This window comes from Oreochromis niloticus, unplaced genomic scaffold (genome assembly GCF_001858045.2).
Source record: "Oreochromis niloticus isolate F11D_XX unplaced genomic scaffold, O_niloticus_UMD_NMBU tig00001405_pilon, whole genome shotgun sequence".
Classification (NCBI taxonomy): domain Eukaryota; kingdom Metazoa; phylum Chordata; class Actinopteri; order Cichliformes; family Cichlidae; genus Oreochromis; species Oreochromis niloticus.
The window spans coordinates 13,818-31,689 of NW_020327379.1; the positions used below are offsets into that span (position 1 = coordinate 13,818).

The following is a 17,872-nucleotide window of genomic DNA, read 5'->3' on the forward strand; positions in this document are numbered from 1 at the left end:
AATGCATAACTGTGCTTGTTTAGAGTTGATGTTCCGTCCAAACAGGTTTTAAGCTTCACTGGTGAGAGTGTCCAGGTGATACATGTTGAGGGATGATGAGAACATAGCAGGTTAATTGCATGCACGCTTACAAACACACATGATTTATATATAGGCCAGGCCAAAGGCCTGGACTTGATGTAGCTTTCAACTTTACAGCTCCTAACTTGTAGGAATGGCGTGGAGTGTAATGAATGAATGCAAAACATGCTTACAGACACAATCATGACAGGGGTTTATTTTACAGGGTAAAGGTGGACCACAGGTTGCTTTGTTTCTGCTTAGCAACTACTGAGGTAAAAGGTGTTAAAGATAAATATGCAATAAGTGAACAGGAAATGTGTGAAGGTGAGCCGGGTGAAACAAAATGTTGTAGATAATCGAAACTTGTCTAACGGGCATTAACAGTAACCTTTGCATGTTATGTATATGCTTGAAGCCAAAAGAGGCGTAAAACCAGATAGAAAACTTTGAAGTGTGCTTTTTAGCGGAGAGTCAGGCTGACAGGGGGATGGTGTGTATTTTACTTGGGTTGTGTTTAATAAAACTAAAAGCGTTGCACACACACATAAAGAGTATTGAGATTGAAGAAAGTTAATATAATGGATAGAGCCCAGAACATGATAATATATAAGTGAAATCAAATGTAATGTGTGATTTCACTTTTATTGGGAAAATAATTAGCCAAGAAATGTGTATTGAACTCTCCACATACTTTGAAACTGCGCAACTATGAGTGGGCCATGGAATCAAGAAACTGTTACATATCTGTATTAAACTAGCCAACATAGACTCACCACAAATGATGTAGGATGTTGCCCTGCAGCGGGGGCAGAAAATCATTTGCAAACCAGGGATCTTATGTTGATTATTATATTCTTACTTATGTACACACACACACACAGAAGGGAAAAATTTCAAAACAAAACAAAAATAACTTCGCTTAACCTGTCAAGCGCAGGAGCAAAATAAAAATCTCTTTGGGCTCTGGTAAAATTTCTTTAGTAAAAGTGTAAAAGGTCAAACCTAAGAGGTTGGGCAATCCGGAAAGTCCCTCCAGTATCAGGAGTTAATAGTCAGGAAACATTTCTCACATTAACGCCTTATATCTGAAAAATGATTGACTGATAGATGTAGATTGACATACAAGTGCACATACATCCAGATGTGCATTTAGACATTAAAAGTGTAGAGGCATGTATACACAGATTGGCAAACCGGTACAGAGTCTAACTGAAGAGCTTAACAAAGCAGACGTGGCAGTAGGGTTTGTGATTTTGCCTGATATGATATTGGGAACCAACTTTGAATAATGACAGGAACCTGAGATGAACACAGTAAGTTAGTAAGGTGTAGCAGAGAAAGGTTGTTTGTTTTCTATCCCTTACAGGAGAAGATTTCCACTAGAGAAGGACCCAGAAAAGGAGCAGAGATTACCTAAGCATGAAGTGTTTTCAAGTGGGGGCTGGTGTTTAGTACTAGACCACCTAGAGGACAGGAGGTTATTGTCGGATTTGCTGAGTCAGGGGGCGACTAGAGAGGGTCAGAGCGAAGGTAGTGGACCTGGGAATAGTGTAGTGACGTCTCTGGAAGAGACGTCAAAAGGGGGAATTGTGGAATTACAGGGATTATTTTATATAACCATCATCTTTGTCATTGCATTAATTATCATTTCATCAAAGTGTTTATTGAAGCTGCTGGCATTATGTTATAATTTATATTATAGGGGTTATCATAATCAAATATTAACATGTTTATTATAGGTGCAGTTACAACTACTTAAATCGTTGAGTTAAATCTATAATCTTAAAAGCTTATAGGCTGAGTATATTGTTACAGTAAAATAGTAGCTGAGCAAAGGCCTGAATGTATTCAGCTTCTTGTGGTATTTGAGTTTGCTTAGTTACAGGTGACGGAAGGATGTCCAGTCCATGGTGACCTCAAAGGCCTTAGGTCATCACCATATTCGGAAGAGTATGCCACAAGGAGGAACCTCTATGTTGCATTTAATTCTTAAAATACATGAATGTTCTGTACATGCAAATTATGTGCTTGTAAACGCAAGAAGGGGCGTTACAATACCCTGATGTTATAAAAGCAATCTAGAGTGTATTTTGGGCAGAGATGTACAACTGTTTTGCAGTTTGCACCTCTCCACGCGGCGTGAATTCATTAAAATCAATTGTTTGAACCACCTCTTCTGGACCATCATTGTTTTACTCTCGTCCTCAATTTCGAACCCGTAACAATCATTATTCAAAAATGTCTTCCAGTCTATTGGCCCATGTGTGCTCACTTTAATCAACTCTTCACTGGCATCTGGTATAGTTCCGGTTTATTTTAAAAACGCTGCTATTCTCCCACTTTTAAAAAAACCTCAACTAGACCCTTCTCTTTGGAGCAGTTATAGACCTATCTCTAAATTACCGTTAATTGCTAAGCTTCTAGAAAAGGTTGTGGCTAAGCAACTTATGGCAGCTCTAGATAAACATGGCATTTACGATAAGTTTCAGTCCGGTTTTCGTCGATTTCACTCCACGGAGACAGCTCTTCTTAGGGTCTCAAGTGATATCTTGATGAATAATGATGCAGGAAAATGCTCTGTTCTACTCATGTTGGACCTCACATCAGCTTTCGACACAGTTGACCATCACATCCTCATTGAAAGGCTGAAAAATTGGGTTGGTGTATCTGGAACTGCATTAGAGTGGTTCTCTTCTTATCTCCATCACCGATCCTTTTCTGTGGCAGTCTCCGATTTTAGATCATCCTCTACCTCCCTTACTTATGGTGTCCCTCAAGGGTCAGTTTTGGGGCCTTTATTGTTTTTAATATATCTTCTCCCCCTCCAGCATATAATGGGCTCTTTTGAGGACATTTCTTATCACTGTTATGCTGATGATATTCAGTTGTACGTTTCTTTTATGCCCGAGGATTTATCTAAGCTTCAGCGTCTGAATGATTGCTTAGATTTGATCAAACGTTGGATGGCTGCAAATTTCCTCCAACTCAACGAGGGGAAAACCGAAGTCCTCGTATGCGCCCCTGATAGATTTTTATCGCAGATAGTGAAAGCCCTTGGTCCTCTCTCACTCTATGTTAAATCCTCTATCAGGAATTTAGGTGTCACCTTTGACTCGAGTCTCACGTTGGATGGGCATGTGAAATCTCTGGTTCGGTCTTGTTTTTAACATTTAAGAAATGTGGCTAAGCTAAGCCCGATTTTATCTCATTCTGAACTGGAGATTGCTATACATGCATTTACTTCGTCACCCTTGGATTATTGTAATTCGCTGTTTATGTGTCTAAGCAAAGGTTCTCTGGATCGTCTGCAGGTTGTGCAAAACGCTGCAGCTAGGCTTTTGACAAAATCCTTCAAGTACTCACATGTGACGCCATTGTTATCTCAGTTACACTGGCTTCCTGTTAAATCTAGAGTCAATTTTAAGATCCTGGTCTTGACCTACAGAGCTGTGCACGGACTGGCACCAACCTACATCGTTGATCTACTACAGCCCTATGTCCCTAGCAGGTCTTTGAGGTCATCTGATCAGGGCTTACTTGCTTTAAAAAATACTAAGAGGAGGACTAAGGGTGATAGAGCTTTTGCCACTGTGGCTCCTAGACTGTAGAACTCTCTCCCCCTAACATTAAGAACTGCGGACTCAGTAGCTGTTTTTAAAAAAACAACTCAAAACTCACCTTTTTAAAACTGCTTTTGGTTAATTTTTTGCCTGTTTTATTTTCTCTTTTTAAATCTTTTTATGACTTGTAATCTTATGTGCAGAACTTTGTGATTCTGTCTTGAAAGGTGCTATATAAATAAAAATTTATTTATTTATTTAAAAGAGGGCTTTGCTATCCTACCCTGGAACACCACCAAGCCATTGGTTCAGATATGTAGATGACACCTGGGTGAAAATCAAATCTCAGGACGTACCACAATTCACAGATCACATTAACTCAGTGGACCGACACATCAAATTCACCAGGGAGGATATGAAAAGTGGCAGGTTAGCCTTCTTAGACTGTGAGATTTCCATCAGTAATGGGGGACATCTAAATGCTGTCGTGTACCGTAAACCTACACATACGGATCAGTATTTAAGGTTTGACTCTCATCATCCACTGGAACACAAACTGGGTGTCATTAGGACGCTACAACACAGAGCGAACACCATCCCCACTGACACAGCGGCCAGGGAGGCAGAAGAACGACCCTGAGTAAATGTGGTTATCCCAGCTGGACTTTTGTCAAAGCTGGAAAGGCACCTAAAGAAAGCTCCAGCCAATCCAGGAGAGAAGGACAACAGGAGTATCGGAGCAGTTGAGACGCATTTTTTGTAAACACCGGGTTTCTGTGGCTTTTAAACCCCAAAACCCGCTGCGCCAAAAATTGGTCCACCCCAAGGATCGTGTCCCCCGACACAAACAGAGTAACATAGTGTACGCTGTTAAGTGCCAGGAGGATTGCCAGGATTTATACGTCGGGGAAACCAAACAACCTCTGGCGAAGCGGATGGCACAACACAGAAGAGCTACTTCGTCAGGCCAGGACTTCGCAGTCTATTTACACCTACAGGCCAGTGGACACTCTTTCAATGATGAGGATGTACACATCTTGGATAGGGAGGAACGCTGGTTTGAGCGCGGAGTCAAGGAGGCCATTTACGTGAAAAGGGAAAGACCATCTCCGAATCGAGGAGGGGGCCTAAGGGTACATTGTAACACACCCAGTAAAAAAGATTCTAGGTCTGACCAACCGTCTCAGCCGTGGGCAAAAAGATGAGAGTCAATAAAATTCTAAAAGATAATTTATTGACAAATAATCAAGAGATAAAAGATAAAACAGTCCAGTGTCCCATTTATGAATCAAATAAAACACACAGTCCCAAGGCCAGAGCCAGCTATGCCACACTGCCAGTTGCACTCCACGTGTTGCCTTCAACAGGGTTAGAAGTTGTCCTCTGAGACCCACCACCCTGCAAGCATATAGCCAGTGGTCACTCCAGCCTCTGCAACTCTGCTGCCTTTAGGCTGTGGCATATAATAGGCCCTGGCCTGCACAGAGAGACAAAATGACACATTCACTATAGAATTCATAGCACAAAACCCATCCATCCCAAACATACCAGATTTCATCACATTACATACCTGCACAGAGAGACAAAATGACACAGCAGTGTTTGTAGTGTGGGCTATAAGTAGGCCAGTGTATCAGTGCAATCAAATACACCTGCCTCTAATTAGTCCAACCCCATTCCAGCCATTGGCTCACCAAAAATGTGACACACGTACAACCACTCCCAACCCAGTGCAACTTAACACAATAATATGGAGCTGAATTAACACAGGCACATTAGTCTACCATGTTACAACATCTTTCGCCATCTTACAATGCTGTGATTGCAGCCATTCCCCAACTCTCTGTGAATGGTACTCATGGCCATTGATCAGTGGTCTTTGATCAGTGGGTTTTGGTCAGTGGTTGTTGATGAATGGGTCATGAGAATTTGCATAATTAAGATTAAGGAGCTGACCTCCCAGCCCATTGTTCCTTCAGTGGGCTGGTTTCAGTCACTATGCAAATGTACTGTTTATAAGATTGGGGAAACCTGCAGTCAGCTGAGACTGAAGAAGTCACTTGGATGAGTGACAAAACGTTTCTTCCACAAAACGCTACGTTCAGATGAACAGAATCAACTTTTGGAGAGGACCAAAGGTACCACACAGACTATGCAAATTTCATGGAGAACATGATAGCATGTGGTGATGCAGAGAAAATTCCGGAGAAAGAACTCTGTAATACTCCTGTTTGGTATATTCCCCACCATGGGGTACACCACCCTCAAAAGCCCGGCAAAATATGCGTAGTCTTTGACTTTTCTGGACAATATCAAGACACCTCGCTGAAAATGCACCTGCTTACAGGGCCTGACCTCACAAAGACTTTGGTGGGAGTGCTTCGTAGGTTCAGGAAGGGCTTCACTGCTGTAATGTGCGACGTCAAACAAATGTTTCACTAGTTCCATGTAGGACTACTTACGCTTCCTATGGTGGGAGCATGGTGACCTAAGCGTTCCACCCTCAGTCTTTCGAATGAAGGTTCATCTCTTTGGCGCTGCTTCTTCTCCTGGCTGTGCCAACTTTGGGTTAAAACATCTAGCCACACAAGGTGAGAGAAAGTTCACTCCAAACACTGTGAGGTTCATTCAAAGGAACTTTTATGTAGATGATGGACTTGTAAGTGTTATGTCAGAAACAGAAGCCATAAAATTAGTCAAAGAACTGTGTAGAGAACTGTGTAGCACAGGTAAACTAAGATTACACAAGTTCATATCAAACAGTGAAAATGTGATAAAGTCATTGCCGAGAGAAAAGTGTACAGAAAGATTTAAGGACTTAGATCTGGCACTTGGAGAGCCATTAATGGGAAGGGCACTTGGTGTTCAGTGGTGCGTTTCTGCTGATGAGTTTCTGTTAGGTTTTTGTATTGTTGATTGTCATTTATGCTTAGAAATATCTACTTATATATTCTTAGAGTTTTATAATTAGGTGTAGATTGGTAGAGGTTTGATCCTTAATAGTCTGCAAACTTTGTGTGCATTCCAGAGCACTCTGGGAGCATGGGAGAGGTCGTACCTTGTCTTATTGTTTTATGGTAGGATAAACGTATCTATATCTGTTTTAGGCTAAGTGCCTTTTGTTTAGATGAACTGCTGGACTTCCAGGCCAGCAGGTTTAGGGAAGTCTTTATGGGGTCACACTCTGACCCCACACACACCACACACACACACACACACACACACACACACTTACAAAACCACAGGCAAGGTACTCTTTGTGTGTATGTAGACGTCATATGTAAATGAACCTATGTATATTTATGTAACCTCAATAAAAGAGCAGCGTTACGGGGGAGCGGACGAGAGTAACTGGGGTCAAGCGAAGGAACGGCGTTTGTTCAGTTCTCTCCCGTGCACGTAAAACATAAAGAACTTTGCCTACTCGTGTCTTGCTTTGCTGTGTAATTACATTGTCTTCAACGTTCCAGCGAATCGGTTTAAGCTACAAACCTATCAGTTTCCGTTCAGAATAACTGTAAAAGAGCACCCAACGACAAGAAGACGAATCCTGCGCACAATAGCATCAGTGTATGACCCACTGGGATTTGTGGCACCCTTCATCCTAAGAGGAAAGCAAATCAGTTATGTCAAGAGAAAGTTGGATGGGACGAGCCACTCTCAGATGATCTCCGCACACAGTGGGAATCCTGGCTCCTAGATCTTCAAAACCTAACCTGTCAAAGGTGAAAGTTCAAAGATGTGTCCTACCTGCAAACACAGACATTGCACAATGTGAATTACACCATTTTTCAGACGCTAGTGTGACAGGCTACAGACAGTGTAGTTATTTAAGAACAGTAACATCCAAAGGGGATATTCATTGTGCCTTAGTCTTGGGAAAGGCACATGTAGCCCCAACCAAGGTCACTACTGTCCCCAGACTTGAACTAACGGCTGCAGTAGTTGCAGCAAGAACAAGTGTAAGGTTAAGAAATGAGCTGGAGATAAGTGATCTTGAAGAACACTTCAGGATAGATTCCACGGTAGTGTTGGGGAATGTGAACAATGATGCAAAGAGATTTCACGTGTTTGTGGCAAATAGGATTCAAAGGATAAGGTCACTCACAGACCCACGACAGTGGCATCAAGTACCATCTGAAAGTAACTGTGCAGACCATGCATCAATAGGACTCTGTGTCCAACAGCTGCTCAACTCTAACTGCTTTAAAGGTCCAGAGTTTTTGTGGCAAAGCGAGCTACCCATTGAAACTGACAAGTTTACTGAAGTCAAGCCCAACAATCCAGAGCTGAAAACAGTAGATGTGTCCAACACCAAAGTAGAAGAACGGAGAAGAATACTAGACCGTCTCACCAAATTCTCAGACTGGAGAAGAGCTGTTAAAGCTATTGGTTGTCTACAGAAATTTGTGAAAGATTTCAAAGGACTCACACAAACAAAAGGTGAAAACACAAGTCAGACAAAAGGCGGAACTGTTCATAATAAAACTTGCACAGGAAAACACATTCAGCAAAGAATTTAAGGACTTAACTAGAGGAAAGGACATTCAACTGAAGGACAAGACACACAAGCTGTACAGCCTAAGTCCATTTGTTGATGAGCAGGGAGGACGTTTAACAAGAGCAACTCTGCACCCATATATCAAACATCCTGCCATTATTCCCAATTCAAGTCATGTGTCATCTTTACTTATTAAACACTATCACAAAAAAGTGCAGCATCAAGGAAGGGGAATAACTGTAAACGAGCTGCGCTCCAATGGGATTTGATCACAGGACACAGCAATGCAGTTGCTTCTCACATCTACAAGTGCACAAGCTGCAGAAAGTACAGTTTGAAAGTGAGTTTGTTCTGAACACCCCCTCTTCAAGCCACATGGGAAGTGTTTGGGAGAGGCAAATTAGTACTATTAGAAGTGTTTTAACTTCTATTCTTTATTAGAATAACAACTAAATATTAATAGCATGATGAAACATGTCAGGTCCCAGAAAAACACTTTTTGAAGTACCAGAAATACATGAGACCTATTTTCCATACTCTGCCACCATAAAGCCTGCAAAAGTTACTATTAGCCTGTGATTGTGACAGGATGTCTTTGCTTTCCATATTATTTTTGCCTATTTGTCAATGCTGGTACGAAGCCTGTCTGTGCTGTTTTGATCCCTTTGCAAACATTTCTTTCAATAAATCTCAGAAAATCAGTTTTGTTTTAATTCTCAGTTTATTTTTCCACAACACTTTGATCATCTGAATATTTTGTAAGTGTGGTTTTAGTAACAGCCAGTGCTGAGCAGCTGCTGGACAGTGTTTTGCTTATTTGTGGCATTGAGTTCTCTCTTTTTCTCATGTGTACTTTCAAAAATTTGAACATCTGAAACTGCTCAGCACTAATAAAGAGTGACACCAAGCTACACCTGACACAAACATCAGCAAAAGTGCTGCTTACACATAATCACATCAGCAAAACAAAATTCTACATACAGTATGTAAAACTATGAAAAAGTCTATGAATGTCCTGGCAATTCCTGAGCCATTTCAGCATCCACCTTTAAATCAGCTCCCTTACAACTCAAACTTTACAGCTTCCTGCTGTAATGATGAAGACGAGTTGGAAACACTTATAACTCAACAATGTGCGACTCACAGACTGCACATTGGAACTCATTGGAGATGGAAGTCAATGCTGAGTGTCTAACAGCACAATTTGGTTAGTGTTTACATATTTTTCTGAAAGCAGGCACAGTTGGGGGCAACTATCTGCTGAGACGAACAACCTAGACAGGAAGTTAAAATCTCCCAATTCTTTTAATCTTTGGGCTGAAGGAAGGACAATACTCGGTGTATAAATGCTCAATCAACAATTATTTATTTCCATACAATTCAATACTTTATGAGCATAAACCATCCGGATGGGGAGACATGCATGCAGAGGGTCACAGCAAATCTCAAAATGGTGGAGGGTTACTCAGCCTCTTATAGCCTCTACTGGCCCCCACCTAGTCGTAAAACCCTAAACATTCACATTCTTTCTCTCTTACGGTGCCTAAGTGGCGGCCTTGGCTCCCTGTTTTATCTCCTCCTGATGAGATGGGGCAGAAAACCTCTCCGGTATGTTCTGTTCTCTTCTAATCAGACAAATAAGGCCATGACTCTCTGAAAACGGTATTTCTTATAACTCCGCAGTATAATGCATCATAAAACAATATCATTCATTCACAATAAATCAGCAGTCTAATGTAATACAAATCAGTTTAATAAATGGAAGGAAATGGAGGAGCTAGAGTCCCAAACAAAACACACAGGGAGCAGAGTCCGAAACATAGTTCAGGTGGCCGGCCTGGGGGCCGATAGCACAGAAGGCCAGGCTGAGACAGTTCGGGAGGCCGTCCACGAAGAAGGCAGTGGCGGTGACAACCTCGTTCAGGAGGACGCCCACAACGGCGATGATGACCAGCCAACGGCCGAGAAAACGGCCGGTGATGATGATGCGGTAGACGCGGACCGGATGGCGGCGTGCCAACAGCAGAACCAGGCAAGGATGAGGAGAAGGATGAGGCTGAAGCTGCTGCTGAAGCCAAACCAGGCGAGGCTGGAGCTGATACAGAGGCCGGGCCAGGCGAAGCTGAAGCTGACGCAGAGGCCGGGCCAGGCGAGGATGATGATGATGAAGCAGAGGCTGGGACACGCGAGGATGATGATGATGATGAAGCAGAGGCCAGGCCAGGCGAGGATGATGATGATGAAGCTGCTGCTGCTGCAGGCGAGGATGGTGATGATGAAGCTGCTGCAGCAGACGAGAATGCAGACACGGAGGCTGGACCGGGCGAGGGCGAAGACACGGAGGCTGGACCAGGCAAGGAAGAAGACACGGAGGCTGGACCAGACGAGGATGTCGCTGCAGGCGGCGGCGCGGAAGCCGGAGACGGAGGCGCTGCAGGCGGCGGCGTGGGAGCCGCAGGTGGTGGCACTGCAGGCGATGGTGATAGCTGGACGGGCTCCTCGGTCCCCCCAGCGAAAGCAGCAGGCTGAAGCGGTTTCTGAGACCCCTCAGCGGAAGCTGCTGATGACGGCGCAGGCTGGACGGGCTCCTCGGTCCCCCAGCAAAAACAGGCTCAAAACCAGTAGGCATGGGCGCCCCTGGCACACACAAAACAAAACCAGCAGGCTCGTGGGCCTCTGGCACACATAAAGAGGGCTGCAGCTGCGCAGAGCACTGACCCTGCTCAGGCAGTGACAGCCGGGTGCAGTCCCTAGCTGGCATCTTGGCCTCCAGGGGTCCAGAGTTAGCTGAGGGTTGTAACCCAGCCTCTGGGGAAGCCCTGGAGTGAGTAGCAGTCTCTAATGTTGCCAGCTTTTGAGGAACAGAGTTTATAAATAACTCTCCTTGTAAACAACAAGGAGGACAGATAAAGATGCCACCAGGCACTTCCAGATTCTCAAAGTCACAGTCTCTGATGGTGCACACACACAAACACACCACATAGGAGGGTGAGAGGGGTCGGGGGGTCAATCCTGAGGGTCCAGCAGCACAATTTTGTTACTTTTTACACATTTTTTTGTCTCTTCCATTGTCCTCATCATCATCATCCCGTTTTCTCTTCTTCTGTCCTGCTTCTGTGTCAGCTGAAGTAGAGGGTGATGACACCGTGTCTTCATTTTCATTATCCTCACTTTCGGAGGTGGTGTCTGACGGTTCGTTGCCTGACTCGAGGAACCTCAATCGCTTCCTGTTCATCTCATTACTCTCGCCATTATTATTTTCCTCTCTTTGGCGCCTCCTGGAGCCAAAGAGATCGCTTTCATCAGCTCTCTCTCTTGGAGGGCTCCCGGATTCTTGAGGTTCTGGGATGACAGGTATTAACTCTGGGACCTCATCCTCAGATTCGCTTTCAAGGTCGCTTTCATTTTCAGCACCAGAATCAATGTCACTTTCCCAGACCCACCACATGTCATCAGCAAACTGATCTTCTTCCCGGGGCAGATTAATGTCCACATTTACTGCCGGTAGATGAAGACCTTGATGGTCCCAGTGATCTTCAGCTAAACCGGCCAGGTTGTTTTCCATGTCAGCTGCTGGAGCAGGTAGTGCTTCATTATCCCAAGGACCTTCTGCTCCTACTGCTGGATTTAATCCTATGCCAGCTGCTTGCAGAGCTAGGTCCACTCGTGCAATATCGTCAATATTCCCAAGCCCCAGAGTATTATAAAAAATTTCAATCGCAGTTTCCAGGCTGAACTCATTGAACAACCCACGCATGATAGTATCCCGGAGCAAACTCATCTCTGGACCTACTGCAGCGTAATGTTCAAAGCGCTCCACTAAATGGAGCAGCGGGCGAAATCTTAGCTGCACATCTAGAAACAGAGAAATATTTTATATTTAACACTCATGATGAGAGAACAGTCCACAAATTCCAGTTGGTGCTATATTACATGCAATACAGGCGCACCTGAAAACTAAGTGCTAAAAACTACATAGGTGAGGTTACTATTGCATGCACTGCAGTTGTGATGAACTTATTAGCTTTGAATATCAGCTTTTCCTCAGGCCACAGTCACTATTATAAAATACTACAAAACTGCTTAATTTTCATAAAGATCATAAGGTTATTTCTTTCATTTTACAAAACAATTCAATCTCAAATTTAAGCTGAAAATAGCATGCAGCACCAGCATTTAAATAAGCCCGTGAAACATCCCTGCTTAGACAAAAACATGTATATTCTCCAATCCCCCAAACAGTTGATGTACCGGGAGAAACACTGCACGAAACGGAGGTATCTGGACTGTGTGACCGAGGCCTTTACGAGCATGTGTTGTAACAAACTGTCAGATAATACATCAGAAAATTGAAATGAGATGTTCTTACTTTGGTTAGCGCCGTTGATCTCACCGTCTCCGCTATCCATTTTAAAAATGGTTTAAATCCACCGGACTGGAGGAAAGTGATCAGTAAGCTGCAAACTTAAACTGGCTGTTTACAATTCTGACTATCGTTAAAATAGCTGAAAAGTTTAAAAACGTTTTCTGTTGTACCTGAGAGACAGTAATCTGTGCTGCAAGAAACGCTGCTAAATGTTTTTTTTTACAGAGCGTAGTCATGGATACACGGGGTTCTCACGCTGATTCGTGAAGTCATACGTCGGATTCCAATGTGACGTCATGCTGCAAACGTGGATATATATATATATATACATATATACATATATATATATATATATATGTATATATATATACATATATATATATATATATGTATATATATATATATATATATGTGTGTGTGTTGTCCATGCGGTGGTTGGAGGAGTTAAAAAACTTGGAAATGGCATTAGGAATATATTAAAATTGCCTTTTAACTTGTGATTCATGCATTGAATGACTGTCAGGTTAGTCTTGATCATTTCAAAGTATGACTGCCCTCTGTATCATTGTACCATTGTTTTACACTTTTTTAAAATAGTTTTTAGAGTTTTCTGCATATCAAGACTTCCAAGTATGATGTCACAGATAGCAACAAGTTCAAAAGTCGTAATATTTTGGGGATGTTATCTGAGGTTATTGTAAAATTTGTCAATCTGCTTTCTGAAGGTTTCAAGCTTTCTCTTTTTTTTCATTTACAGCTAGCTGTTTTCACACAGGAGATCCTGTGGACATATTGAATTTCCTTTTTATGTTATCTTAGTGACTTATTAGTTGAAGTAGAGTTCATACTGTGGGCTTTTGGGACATTCACAGCATTCAGTCATTATTATAGTTAGAGATATCTGTATGTAAGTAAGTAAGTAAAATGTATTTATATAGCGCGTTTCACAGATAAAAAATCACAAAGTGCTTTACAACACAGGAAATGGAAATATAAAACAATAAAACAGTAAATAAAACAGCAAATAAAACAAAGTAAAACTATAAAACTATAAAAACAGCATGAGAGGAAATTAATCAAATGCTTTTCTAAATAAAAATGTCTTCAGCTGTTTTTTAAAAGAATCAATGGAGTCCGTGCAGCGTAGAGACAGTGGAAGAGAATTCCACAACCGTGGTGCCACAGTCTGAAAGGCCCGATCACCACGAGTTTTAAAACGAGTGCGCGGTACCACCAGCAGTCTCTGATCTAATGACCTTAAAGCCCAAGAAGATGAATGTGGTTTCAGCAGGTCAGATAAATATTGAGGAGCTTGACCATGTAGGGCCCTAAAGGTTAGAACAAAAATTATAAATGACATATGTATGTATCTTTGTAACTTCTCTGTTGGCAATGATGTTTTTTATGTGTGTGAGATTTACTTTTCTTCACTTTCTTGGTGAATGAATCCATCTTTGTTCCAACTTTTACCTTCCCCTTGACTGAGTTGTTTGCGTTGCCTTTTGCCTTCACATGTATGACTCGCAGCCTGACAACAAACTTAGATTTGTGAACTTTGTGTCATGACCTCTAGAACTGTAAGTATTGGGCCTTCTTTTTCTAACCTAGAAGTCCCCTTTAAAATAAATTTGTGAGTCACTGTCATAATTCAAATGAGTGTTGTTCTTGCTTTCTCAGTGTCGCTGGTTAACTTTATAATTTTTTTAATGTAAATCTGCAAAATACAAAATATAAGATTACAGGTTGAATAGTAGTATCTTAGCTTCTCACAGTTATTTATCTAGTACTGCATCACATTCTGATCAAATTACTGCCACAAGCTAAATGTCCACATTCTCACCTGTAGATTTTAAAGATCTGGAAGAAATTAAGCATCAGTTAAAGTCTTGCACCTCTCTACTTCACCCCATCCCGACAAAACTATTTAAACCTGTATCTCATTGTTTTACAAATCATTTAGTAAATATTATCAACAGCTCTCTACAGCCCTGCATTTTCCCTGTGTCTCTCACATGTGCAGTAATCACACTACTGCTTAATAAAATGGAATTAACACCAAAGAAAGGGGACACAGAGAGTGACAAAACTTAACTCAAGGGACACAAGACCCTTGGCAGACAGGACTGAATCATGGGCCTCTGTTTTCTGGGGTGGGCACGCTGTTGTCACCGGGATGTGTGACCTCAGATCTTCAGTACTCTTGGACAGGTGGCCAACATTAGGGGAAGACAAGAAGCAGGAGTGCTTTCAAGACACCTTAACCTGAGATCAGAGAGCTCAGAATTTCAAAAAACATCTGAAACAGCTCAGGTTTGGAAAGAAAGCTTTCCATGTTAGGTGTTATGAATAACTATTATTTAAGCATTTCAGTGGGTTTTACATGACATATATTGCTAGCCCTGAGATAAATGGGCAGTCTGCTAAGTGTACCCTGCCTTTGTTCTGTGGCAGCTGGACAGAGAAAAGCAGTTGTTTAGTCATCAACCATATCTTTGGGTGTAGACTAACTTCCTAATTTCCAAAGGAAATCTGAACAGCAAAAACAGGTAGTTTTGAATGTGAAAATATCCATAAGAATAGAGTAACACATTTTAAGAGGAAAACAATACCACTAGGAAGTTGAGGTTACTGGCAAATTCAGCTGACATTCCAACAAATCTATCACTCGAATGTTAATTTATAATTAAAAGTATTCATACATTTTAACACATATTCGGTCTTTCATATTTGGTCTTTAAAGTGCAGATTCCAAGCAGAAGCTGCAGAAATGTTGTATAAAGGAGGAGTGTTTGATAGTGACATTACACTTAGTGTGGGACATTGGGCTGTTTGGATCAAGTAATGACCTGAACCAAAGCTTGATTGTTGAACAGTTTTATTCATTATTGCATTATGAAACATATGTGTCCTAGATAATTGTTTGTCATTAAAGTGGAGCTTAAAGTTTAATGGGAGAGCCACCCCTGCTCCCCATGGTAACTGTAGCCAAGCTAAAAAGCAGCCAACAAACAGGCAGCCTACACAGTCACAGATGTGCTCCCAAGCTAGAAGCTCCACCTGCGTTCATTGCAACCTAAACATTATAAAGTTCCCTAAAGTAACTCACTAAGCCTAACAGGGGATAGGTACTCCTGCCTGAACTGACCACCACAGATGCAACCCAGCCACAAAGTAAAATCAAATGCACCTAGCTCCTAAAGTAACCTGCCTACACCAACCTGACATTTCTCCTCCCTAAGCTGGATGAATGTAAGTTAAATGACTACAAACATAAAAACCACTGGCTTCCAGACACTGTGATTGTCACTTACAGAGATGATATCAACAGATAATGACGGAACAAGAGAAGTACAGAGAAAGAATGCAAATGCTTGAAGAAGACAAACGCATATCCGCAGAGCAAGAAGCTGCTGCAATGTCACAACGTCTCCTAGAGGAAAAGGAGGAAACTGAGTGCAAGTTAAAGAGAAAAAGAGAAAGCAGCTGTGATAAAGAGACAACAAGAGGAAAGTGCTGCAAGGAGAAGGTCAGTTGAAGACTTAAGAAGAGAAATTGAAAGATTGGAAAATCTGAAAGGATTCAAAGCAGCACAGGCAAAACTACAGGTTTATGAGGAAGACTATGCTTCAGTAAAGCAAGAAGAGTCACACTGTGGGCTTTTGAAACCCTGCAAACTTACAGGTAACAGAGTCCAAGAATAATGCTAATCAACCCTCACAAGAAGAGAGTTAAACGTCACTTACGAGAGTACAGGTGAGCTTATAAAGGTTTTGGCAGAACTTATGTCAGCTAATAGACTACCTGTTCCAGAGCCTTCTGTATTTAGTGAGGATCCACTTAAGTTTAAGCATTGGAAAGCATCTTTTCAGACTCTAATAAAGAGAAAGAACATTTGAATTGAATTCAAAATCCTGCTCCTCACATACAAGGTCTTAAATGATCAGGCCCTGTCTTATCTTAACAACCTTATAGTGCCATGTCACCCTATTAGAGCACTTCGCTCTCACACTGCAGGCTTACTTGTTGGTCCTAGAGTATTTAAAAGTAGAATGGGAGGCAGAGCTTCAATTTTCAGGCCTCTCTTCTGTGGAACCAGCTTCCAGTTTGGATTCGTGAGACAGACACTATCTCTACTTTTAAGATTAGGCTTAAAACTTTCCTTTTTGCTACAGCATATAGTTAGGGCTGGACAGGTGACCCTGAATCCTCCCTTAGTTATGCTGCAATAGACGTAGGCTGCCGGGGGATTCCCATGATGTATTGAGTTTTTCCTTTTCAGTCACCTTTCTCACTCACTATGTGTTAATAGACCTCTCTGCATTGAATCGTACATGTTATTAATCTCTGTCTCTCTTCCACAGCATGTCTTCTCTCCTGTCTCCTTCTCTCACCCCAACCGGTCGCAGCATCGACCAAGTGTGTTGCTTTTGGAACTGTGTCTTCATTCCACCTACTTCACATACAAGGGTCAGTTCTACAGGCAGAAACATGGGTGTGCCATGGGCCCAGTTTCACCCATCATGGCCAATTTGTACATGGAAGAAGTGGAAAAGTCACCGGAAGTGACATCTCACATTGTCACTTCTGGTATGATGGCGCCTGTGTTGGCTCTGCTGCTGCCGGGTGCAGTTTGTCACGCTCTACTACTGTTGTGTTGTTTTTTTTGCTCTACTGTTCTCACTCAGTTTTAATGATGTATTTGCTGCCCTGGTGTATGATCGCCTGGCTTTGCTATCCATCCGATCCTCTATGATGCCACACGATGTCTCGTCGTCCTCTGGCATTTTCCACCCTCTTCCATTAGCTGGATCCTCATCAGGCGATTTCAGTGGTCCCTCTAGACCACGGAGAAGGAGAGGGAGAAGAGGAGGTATTCAGGTAAAGCTCAGGCTTTACTGGCGGCGTGGTTTGGCTGGTAAGCGACGTCGAGCGTGCGTTGTCTCCTGTGTCAGAAAAGCTCCATGGAGGGGACTTGTTTCCACGGCCTTGTTTGGATACGCTGGGCCCAGCTCTTGAGACTTGCCACCTTAGGGGGTTATCCAGACTCTTCTGCGGGCTGGCTTTTTCTTCCCCGGTGAGTGGATTCTACGAGCGTGACGCTCGAACCCTGTGTATTTACGTCCTTAACTCGAGCCTCTGCAATAATGAGGCTTCTAGCTCATGAATATGGCGCTTTTAACGCTCGATCTCTGTCTAATAAATCATTCTTGTTGAATGATTTTATTTATCTAAAAAACTGGATTTTTTATTCTCTTGACTGAGACCTGGCAGCGAGATGTAGACTACTCGTCACTTATTGAACTCTGCCCGATGGCTATACTTTTATTACCCAGCCTCGGTTGTCTGGTCGGGGTGGGGCTTGCCGTGGCTTTCCAGGACCGT

At 42.4% G+C, this 17,872-nt stretch overlaps 1 protein-coding gene and 1 long non-coding RNA gene across 2 annotated transcripts; both read right to left on the reverse strand.

The window, feature by feature from the left end:
• Positions 1 to 4,835: 4,835 nt before the first annotated feature.
• Positions 4,836 to 5,249, reverse strand: LOC109197954 (uncharacterized). Its single transcript, XR_002058957.1, has 2 exons — positions 5,194 to 5,249; positions 4,836 to 5,100 (listed from the first exon to the last, which is right to left on the reverse strand). It is a non-coding gene; the product is annotated as an uncharacterized LOC109197954 (long non-coding RNA).
• Positions 5,250 to 10,504: 5,255 nt separating this feature from the next.
• LOC109197953 (uncharacterized) lies at positions 10,505 to 12,785 on the reverse strand. The gene is made up of 2 exons (XM_019353671.2): positions 12,494 to 12,785; positions 10,505 to 11,979 (listed from the first exon to the last, which is right to left on the reverse strand). Exons 1-2 carry the CDS (start codon positions 12,531 to 12,533, stop codon positions 11,162 to 11,164), a joined length of 858 nt encoding a protein of 285 aa, XP_019209216.1. The 5' UTR covers positions 12,534 to 12,785; the 3' UTR covers positions 10,505 to 11,161.
• Between the last annotated feature and the right edge of the window lie 5,087 nt (positions 12,786 to 17,872).